Here is a 9,943-nt window from a genome sequence, read left to right as displayed (position 1 = left end):
AACAAGTCCCCTAAAATTGCTAGAAGGTACCAGCTTCACACCCCAAGTGAATTTGTCCTTTTTTATGTATAGTCATGAAGGTTTATTGAGTAATGCATGTTGATAATTATGTATTTGCATGCAGTGTTAACATGATTGATTTGATTGGGAAGAATGGAGAGAACAAACTATCAGAAATTGGATTTACCGCACAAATGGTATCAATGGGACATCAAGCGTGCGGGGCGCTTGAGTTGTTTAACTATCCAGTCTGGCTAAGGGACATTGTCCCACAAAACATGGACGGGACAGATCGACCCGACCACATCGACTTAGCATCGCTCGATAGTAAGCATTTTCTTTCTCTTCTGTTTTTTAGTAACGAATGTTTGTAAGTGTATATATGAACATTGATCCTAACATATATATATATATATATAATGATGGATGCAGTTTATAGGGATAGAGAGAGAAAAGTAGCAAGATACAATGAGTTCCGTAGATCACTTTTGTTGATCCCAATCTCTAAATGGGAAGATCTAACCGAGGATGAAGAGGCTATTGCCACATTACATGAAGTGTATGGTGATGATGTCGAACAACTTGATTTGTTGGTTGGAATGATGGCTGAGAAAAAGATCAAAGGGTTCGCGATTAGCGAGACAGCTTTTATAATCTTTCTAACCATGGCATCAAGGAGACTCCAAGCAGATAGATCCTTCACTAGCGATTTTAACGAAGATGTGTACACCAAAAAAGGGTTTGAATGGGTGAACACAACCGAGAGTCTGAAAGATGTGTTGGACCGACACTTTCCAGAGATGACCGGTACATGGATGAATTCAACGAGTGCCTTTTCGGTGTGGGATACTGCACCGCAGCCACATAACCCCGTACCGATTTATTTCCGTCTCCCCCAGTGATAATGCATTGATAGATGAAATTGTTAAAAGTTTAGTTTGTATGTATTAGGTGTTGCACTTATTGGGGTGCCTTATGTAATATTTTTGTTTTGTTATGTGTGCATTAGTTAAGTTTCTTATGGCCTAAAAGAATAAGAAGTTGTATTGTATTTAATTTGATGAAATAAAAATATATATGTTCAAATTATAACATTGTTTTTTTTAACGTCAAATTACAACATTATTGCTTGGGAGAGGGGTTCATAATAGATCCATTACAGATATTTGTATGCACATATGAATTTATAATTCTTACTGTCAAAAATCCTTGGATTAACTTTTTAATGATGAAAGTTTGTTGAATGATTTGTTATAATTAAATAGCATGAATTTTGATGTTTGTTGTAAATGTGTTTCTTTTTTTCTTTTATGAACTTTTTCTATTTAATACTAGACCATTAGTATTAGCATTTTTATAATACAATTTTCTTTATTTTTATTATTATTTTTTATTTTTTGTATTTTTGCTATTTAGGAGTCTAGTGCTACACTTTTGTTTTTTTTATACCGACCCATAGGCCGTACATATATTTTTAGAGCTGAAGGTCTCGCTATAAAAAACATCTCTATTCTTTGGATAAATGTACGGTTTGTCTACATTCTACCCTCCCCAGATCCTGTTAATATCTTTGCTATTGGTGATATTTTTATTGGGTATGATCTTTGTTGTTTTTAACAGCCTAATGGTAACTCAGAAGCTCTTTAATATCACTCGATATTAATCTATACATTTGTTTACTATCAGACTCGATCTTAAATATCATCGCTAGATTAGAAACTCTTTGATTGCTAAGTATATAAATACTTAAATGATAATGATTTTTAGTTTAGGGGCAAATAAATGTAAAGCTAGAGAAAACAATATTAAACAACACTAAGAGAAAAGAACGTATAGAGGTATGGTACCAAAAAGACCTAAATACCCTTAAGTATCACCCGCAGGTTAACAGGAAGCCTCCTACATGTCACCCGTGGGACATTTGGAGCACCCGCACAACTTTGTAGAGGAAGAACATCCTTACACCACACGCGGAAGCATCCAGGCACCCTCAGATGTCACCCGCATGATAGCACATCTATCCGCCAAGTTGACCGGAAGGCAATGCCAACAAGACAACTGTAAATAACTAACTACTTTCTAGAAGAATAACCACGATTGTTACTTGAAGAATACGTGACCCATTAACCAATAAAAGGAGGACGCCTGGCCAGGTTGTTATAACCGTGTGCACATGGCCAGGGATCAACTCGTCCTATCATAAAAGGACGCGTGTCCAGGTTGTTATACCCATGCACATGGGACGTATAGCTCAACCTACCACATAAGGACACGCGTTCAGACGGTTACGGGAGATCTTCTAGAAAGGGACAGCTGGCCCAATCACATTCCCACATTCTTCGGCTATAAATACCCTATCAATCGGCATGAGGTATACATTCACTCTCAACTATTTACTCCCAATACTCAAGTACTTTCTCTATGTCAGAACTGCACTTATTCTCACGGCGGAGGTTGGTTACGGGAAGACCCCCCCTCTTGTCCTTCCCGTAACGAGCCGACGGCGGAGGGTGGTTACGGAAAGACCCCCTCTTGTCCTTCCCGTAACGAGCTCACGGTGTCTGTTTTGCATGTTCCGGTCACTGGATATTGAGAAGTTGTGCTCATATCGTGTTGGTTGTTGTTGTATCCTACCTGGTTGACACATTAGATCCAGAACCCGTATTAAGGATTAGATCGGTGTTTCTTCAGAACGATATGATCAATCATGATTGGTTGTTCAAAAAAAGTTATAACATGATTGACAACATTACAAACACAGACTTTAAATATAATTGATGACTTGTGTTGATTACTTGACTTTAAAATATAGTACATTATTCATGGTCAAAGTTTTCAAAATTGTAATACAAAAAGAATATTCAAAATGTTCACACTGAAATATATAATTGACTTGAATAGTTAACACCTAAAAATCCAAAAATGTTCACACTTTCAGTCAACTTTCATGAGCTAATCGTAGCTGGTAGTTTCAAATCATGCATAAAGAGTAGACAGATCAAACCAACTAACCAAAATATTTGGTTACATGATAATAACTTATTAACGTTTGTACTTATTAATTGCTATATTTTTTTAGTTCTTAGGAACTGTTTAGAAGACTATTTTTGAACCGGCCAAATGAAAGTTATTCAAACGAAACACTTTTAAACAATTAAATAAATGTCACATTATTTTCTTTGAACATCCGGTGACATTTAAAAAAAATATGATGAGCAGTGAGCCACTAGCAAAGGAGGAAAGATTGTAAAATATTTGAAAAAAATAGTTGAGAAAATGATTTTTTATATATTTGGACATAAAATGTTTTTATTTAAATGTGAACTATATAATTAATAAACTCAAGTGATTGTGTTCTTTGTTTGGACTTCGTAAATCCAAAACTGTGCTAAGCTTAAGGATACATGCTTCAAATAAGGGGGGTTTGATACTGAACTTAATGAGGAAATAAATAAGAACATGAATTTAAGTGAAGGAAATACTGTACGGGTTCATAAAAAGGGTCCAAAGTCTGAATAGTATAAACTATAAAAGTCAAAGTCAAGCATTCATATAAATATAATTGAGTAAAGTGTCAAAATAGTCCCTGAGATTTAGTCAGTGTTACGATTTTTGTCCAAATAGTTTCTTTTTTGCAACTGGGGTTTTCCATTTGTTGCCAATTTCATCCAAATAGTCAACTGTGTTAATTTTTTAATGTTATATCATGGGTATATTGGTCTTTCTTTTCAGTTTACTTACTATTTTTGCCCATTACTTAATACATTCAGTGGGTAAAATGTGAAACTACAAAATAAAACAAACAAAACAATATAAATAGTCACCAAGCTTAAACTCTTCCGGTCACTTTGGTGGTGGCCGGTGATGAGCAAGAACACCCCTCCATCGTATATGTTCACTCACAAAAATCAACCAAACTACGAAATTGAAAATCATACCGAATTTGGTGGGGTTTGTCCGAAAATTAAACGAAGATGACGACACCTGAGATGAATCAAACTTGTAGACGAACTTTAGCAACTCATTGATAAAAGAAATCAGTAAACCCCGTAAATCAATGTTCAAAAACCGAAACCCTAGATTTAAGAGTGATGTGGGTCACCGGAGATGATCTGGTCGATTGAGTTGCAATTGAGGGTCATCAGAGATGCAGATCTGGCCGATAACCACCACCACGATCTCTCTCACTATCCACCACTAGCTGGAACCAAGATATGTAGGTTTCCGGCTATGGAAACCGGTTCCCAGGCGGTGTTTGGTAGTGCTGCACTTGTTCACTTCATCTTCTCCGACTGTTTCCGGCGACCTTCATCAAACCTAACAGATGGCGACATCACTCTTGAATCTGGGGTTACGGTTTGACGGAAAGTCAAAGGGGACGGTGAGAGGGTCGGTAACTTTTTCTGGTTAACTGGATGGTTTGGCTGTGGAGAAGCTATCGGGTGGTGGTGAATTTTGTTGATGTTGATGTTGATGTTGATGGTAAATATCAAGGATTAAAATATTGTACATTAATTATTATAGATGATGCACAAATTAAATATAAAAAGTCACTTGTTATTAACTTAAAAGTTATAAAACAAATAAAAGATCAAAAAGACAAGTTTACCCCTTATTTAACTTTGAAAACTAACAGAGTTAATGATTTGGACGATATTGGCAACAAATGAAAAACCTTAAGGGTGCAGTTGCAAAAAAGAAACTATTTGGACGAAAATCGCAATACTGATTAAACTTTAGGGACGATTTTGACACTTTACTCAATATAATTTGTAATGTAGAGAAGGATTGGGTCTGAAGTCTGAACAAGTATGGGCTGCTAGCATAATATGGGCCAGCAGCTAGCCTAAAAATAGATTCGGCCTATATTTTATTTATTCCTTTTAATATAGACTTCTGATTTTTTTCTAATAAAATTTGTTCGAGTTACTTTCTATTTAACAAAGAGAATCGTCGGGTTTAGGGGTTGTTTGGTATATTAAGTGGCTATTCTAAATCGATAATGGTTCATTGAAAAGAAACCTCTAAATCAATCATGAAGTCTATTAAATAAAGCCTCTGAATCATTAAGTCTTTTTAATTGCTCTGGTAGTAAGTTCCAAACAACCCCATTGACTATAGTATATACAACCAAAACACTGGATCAAATGTGTTTTAGTGTTATTTTAGGCCTCAAACCCTATTTTCTATAAGATTAATGGGTCGGCCCTAAAATACCTTGCATATTGACCGAATAAGTTTTAACTATGAAGACCGATAGAAATGCACATATAATAGCATCGGTTAAGTATTAAAAAATATCGAAACTTATCGGGGTATAGTTGCAATAGTTAAAACATGAACCAAACATCAAGTCGGTAGGAAACTCTCTCTATGATTACAAGACTAATAACTTAGTGAGTATTATTGTTGTTAATGTAACGAACTCTTTAAATCAAATTAACCGTCAAGTAGAGCTAATGGTTTTAATGTTATCAAACTATTTTATTTGAGTAAACAAGATTTACTTGATGACCAAATAAAAAGTAAAAAAAATAATACACCGATAATAGTAAAGAGGTTTAAAGAACATGTTCGTTTATGAAAGCTGTGACTGTTGATCATAACGTTTATCATGATTGTAAAATTCCTCGATTAACCGCTAATTAAGTTAGGCCCACCACCCAAATAGTAATCAATATTCATCTCCATTAGTCTGTCTACTGGATACTCAACACAAGCTCTCCATTGATTCAATCAACCAACCAACACCAATGGCTACTGTTTCTGCATCTCCATCCATCTATCTTTCACCAGTCTTCAAACCCCACAAAAACCCTAAACCCCTTTTACCCACTTCCTGTTCACTCCGATTATCCAATCGTTGCATTACCATTCCCAATTCCTACCCTAATTTGTTGATATCCCAGAAAAGATTGTCGAGTTTGAACAAGATAAGGTTATCTGCAGCTGAAGAAGAACCACCCGTTGTTGTTCAAGAAGAAGAATTAGAGAGCAGTAGCAGCAGCCAAGGTGAACCGGAGGCCACCGTTGCTGTTCCGGTTTCTCGGTCTGATATGCTCACCATGTTCTTTAAGGTGAGTTTTTGTTTTTTATGGGTTTTGTTTGGTAAATTTGTAAAGGTGGGTGAATCCGTGAATGCACACCAGCTGTTTGATAATTGTTCAAAGAGAAATTTTGGAATCATGTTACTAAAATTCAATTGTAATTGAACAAATTCTATATTGCAAATCCAACATTTGGCTATAATTTTCAAAATCTAGCTTCCACGTTACCTGATTTCATACAAAATATTGCTAAAATTTCTTGCATATGTTTAGGGGTGTAACCGAGCTCGGGCACGGCTCAGGAATAGATTTTCAAACTCGAGCTCAGCTCGTTTCGAGCTCCATTTCTAGAGCTCGGCTCAGGCTCAACTCGTCTATTATCTATTAACTATTTTAATTATATTTATACTTCTTTTTTGTATTGATATTTTAATTATATATTGAATATATAACATAATATATATTATCTTTTTTTTTTACAGCAACTTTCATCAAAACAAATCCTAACCCTTCCTACCGGAAGGATAGCAAGGATCGGGCACACAAAAAACAACAGAAAACAATTACATTGCCAAAATTTTCCAACTATCCCACTCTATGGTCAAACTAGAGTTATTTTTTCATAATTTTATATATAATAGTAGTTATTGTAAAATTGTATATTTAATATATTAAATAAACATTATAAAAAAATAACGGGCTCACTTAGGCTAGTGAGCCAGGTCGAGCTCGTCAAATGAAGCTCGGGATTGGGTCGTTTGTTAAACAAGCTTATTTTTAGGCTCGTGGAGTCGAGGTCGTTAAATTCGGCTTGATTCGAGCTTTTAATGAGCTTGTCTCAAGTACCTCACGAGCGGCTTGGCTCGTTTGCAACCCTAATATATCTCATCCAATTTGGTTCAAAAACACTAACAATTTTTATCTTTATGTGTATGGAGGCTGAGGGATCAATGAGTGAAGCAGTTATTCCATCTATAACAAGTGCTCTAGAGGTAAATTTGAATTGTCTCCGACTTATTCCTTATTCGAAATGGTGCAGCTTTTATAACTATGCATTACAAGTAGAGGTGTACAAAACAGGCCTTTTTGCAAAATCGGTTCTGGCTATTAAGCCGAACCAGGTTGGTCAACCAAGAATAAAAGTTGGTTTGTAAAAAACCTGTTTAGGAGGAAAACTGTTTTTGGCATTGTTTTCAAATCGGGTCAGGTCCAAAACTGGTTTCATTGAATGAGACTACAAACTGGCAGGTTGAGTTGGGTCCAAACCGGTTTTTTTTTTTTGCTAAAGTGGGCCGGGTTATAAACTGGGTTGGCTGGCCCAGATTGGTTTCTTTGTACACCTCTAATTACAACTATGCATTCTTTGTTATTTTGTTTCAGGAGACAGATGACGTCTCAAATCTAAGAGTCCAAGTTCTTGAGGGTATTGCAGGTGTTGAGGTGAGATTTTTTTTTAAATCTTTGAAGTGCCAGAAATAGATACTTTATATCTGTATCTCCATTACTCAGTGAGATGACATCTTTAATAGTTGAATGCAAACTGACCCATATTTGTTTCGCTTTAGTTAAAGAAGAAAACAACTGTGCAAGCTACTGGAGTGGCTTCTAATCTGGTTGAGATCTTACAAAATTCTGGATTCAAGTTACAGACACTGAGTTTGAGCTTTGATGATGATGCCAACTAAATATTCAATTCCGTTACGTCAATTTTCTTATTTATGAATCAAGAGCGTTCTAAATTTCACACCATCATAGTTAAGGTATCTTGAAAATTCTTGCTGATGTTGCTTTCAGGATGTCTTTACATTTGTAAGCAATAGGGTAATGAAACATATGTAGAGTTCATTTCACATTTTCACCCACAATGTTCCAGTTTTATTGTTGTATTTCTAGCTGATGGTGGGCACCTGTCCTGTTTTTCATTATGCAATTAAAGTTTATACCTTGTGCATGGATTATTGAATTGTTTTGAGATTAGAGGTAAGTTATGTGGAAAGTAGAGGCTAGAACATATTTATGCAGGGTTTGTTTAAGATAGTTTTATCACTTTATGACAGCAATGTATGGTTATGTAGGCTTAACCATCTAGCTTTAAAACATGGTGAGGTCTGTAGACGAATAAACCGAACGCAAATTGGGATTGCGTGTGCTGGTTCTTTTAACTTAAATGGACAAATGAGTGAACATGGTCAGTGACAAATGCAATGTTGTGTTCGTGTTCATTCAAGAATCCGTGTTTATGTTGATATCCTAAACTAACATAAATAAACACAAACGAGAACCAATTAAAAGTAATTGTTTTTGATAAATGGAAACATGATAACAACCCAAACTCAAAAATAGTTGACTTCATTCTCCGCTAATTACGGCACAAAAGTGATTCATTTAGTATAGAAATAATATAATGTTTAACATCCAAAAACCCAAAAACAATATGTATTAACCGAAACACCGACACCCGGTTCAGTTAAACGAGTCACACCGACGCCGAATCTCCCCACTCAGCCCGCTCTTCACACCAAGCAAACTCAACTTCTCAATCGCCCGCGCAAACGCCTCAAAGAATGCCTTCTGATCCCTGGCATACAACTCCACAAACGGCCTCGTCCGTTGATCCATCGCCATCGCCCTATCCGACCTCAAAACCCCCAACCCTTTAGGCAAATTCTTATAATACGAGTTATCGAAATCTCTAGGTGTTATTATGTCATTAAACACCGACAACGACGGGTTCTTCCGGTAGTCCGCACACGCGTTCCTTAAACCCGCAGCATACCTCGGGTTATAAGACGGGTCGGACCGTGACGTGGAATTCCGGTAATTATAAATATCCGAACTAATCTCGCTACAATGCGAGAAGCCAATCGTGTGGGCCCCGGTCAACGCGACCATCTCCTGTACCGAAAACCCGACCCGTTTAAAAATGGTAATAATCTTACTCATCGACATTTTAGGCGTGGGGAGTGTGTTTTGCGCGCGTGAGGCGCGTGAGAGCAGCCCGTCTCTCCGACCAAGCCTGACGGTGTAAAACGGGCCGCCCATCATGGTGACGAGGTTGCGCGTGGCGACGGCGAGGATGTCGGCGCAGGAGACGACGCCCGGGCAGGCGAGTTCGAGTGCGGTTTTGGCGCGTACGACGACGTCGAAGGCGTCGCCGGGGAGAGAGAGGTTGATGTCGGCGTCACGCTCGGCTTTGTTGAAGGGTGTGGAGGAGATTAAGACGGAGGCGTCGCAGCCGTCGACGAGGCAGTCGTGGAAGAAGAGGCGGAGGGCGGCGCCGGCGGTGGTGGGTGAGGAGATCTGTTTGTTGGTGGTGGTGTCTTGCATGATTTGGTCGAATCTGGGGCATGTGGATTTGTAGAATGTGGCGGTGAGCTGTTGTTGGGAGTGAGAGACTGATAATAATGATAATAAGAAGATGAAGAGGAATGGTGGTGGTATTGCCATGGCCATGGCCATGGGTGTGGGTGAAGAGAGAGTGGTGATTGATGAGGGGTTTTATTATATGATGGGTATAGTAATAAGTATATTGCAATATTCGTTTTTGTTAAGCGATATAAATGTGGATTTACATTTTATTTAAACGAAAAATGTTGATTAATGTTGCATGTTATGAGGTTATAAAGTCAAATTGCGGGACTTGTTGTATTCTTTATTTTTATTTTTTAATTCATTTTCATAACATTAATCATTAATTCTGATATCTATTATAGTTGGAATAAAAAACTTTCTTTCAATTAATTTAATTCACTTTCCTTCTTATATATGATTGAATTCTGAACATTCCAATTGAAGAAACACTAACCAGACCCCGGGCAGATTACTGGTAACCTGGGGGTTAGATAGATGTTTCCCACGAGGGGTGAGACCCTGAGAAGATGGTTCTTCTGATAACC

General features: G+C 37.2%; 2 protein-coding genes and 1 pseudogene across 3 annotated transcripts; 2 read left to right on the top strand and 1 right to left on the bottom strand.

Annotated features, from left to right (window-relative positions):
• Positions 1 to 6: 6 nt before the first annotated feature.
• LOC143606780 (alpha-dioxygenase 1-like) lies at positions 7 to 1,056 on the top strand. Its single transcript, XM_077082433.1, has 3 exons — positions 7 to 26; positions 125 to 327; positions 433 to 1,056. Exons 2-3 carry the CDS (start codon positions 132 to 134, stop codon positions 900 to 902), a joined length of 666 nt encoding a protein of 221 aa, XP_076938548.1. The 5' UTR covers positions 7 to 26; positions 125 to 131; the 3' UTR covers positions 903 to 1,056.
• A 4,658-nt stretch (positions 1,057 to 5,714) lies between these two features.
• LOC143606782 (uncharacterized) lies at positions 5,715 to 7,860 on the top strand. 2 transcript variants are annotated; one of them, XM_077082434.1, is made up of 4 exons: positions 5,715 to 6,077; positions 6,986 to 7,039; positions 7,428 to 7,487; positions 7,613 to 7,858. In XM_077082434.1, exons 1-4 carry the CDS (start codon positions 5,754 to 5,756, stop codon positions 7,730 to 7,732), a joined length of 558 nt encoding a protein of 185 aa, XP_076938549.1. In that variant the 5' UTR covers positions 5,715 to 5,753; the 3' UTR covers positions 7,733 to 7,858. The 2 variants fall into 2 exon arrangements, with proteins under 2 accessions (XP_076938549.1, XP_076938550.1); XM_077082435.1 differs by lacking the exon at positions 6,986 to 7,039 and having other exon boundaries at positions 7,613 to 7,860.
• Positions 7,861 to 8,510: 650 nt separating this feature from the next.
• Positions 8,511 to 9,494, bottom strand: LOC143606783 (peroxidase 31 pseudogene; annotated as a pseudogene).
• Positions 9,495 to 9,943: the final 449 nt, after the last annotated feature.

Source organism: Bidens hawaiensis, unplaced genomic scaffold (assembly GCF_021521415.1).
Source record: "Bidens hawaiensis isolate Kalapana, Puna unplaced genomic scaffold, B.hawaiensis_p1.1 tig00077157_1, whole genome shotgun sequence".
NCBI classification, from domain to species: domain Eukaryota; kingdom Viridiplantae; phylum Streptophyta; class Magnoliopsida; order Asterales; family Asteraceae; genus Bidens; species Bidens hawaiensis.
The sequence above is the reverse complement of the archived record's forward strand: the minus strand, read 5'-3'. Positions and strand labels throughout refer to the sequence as shown.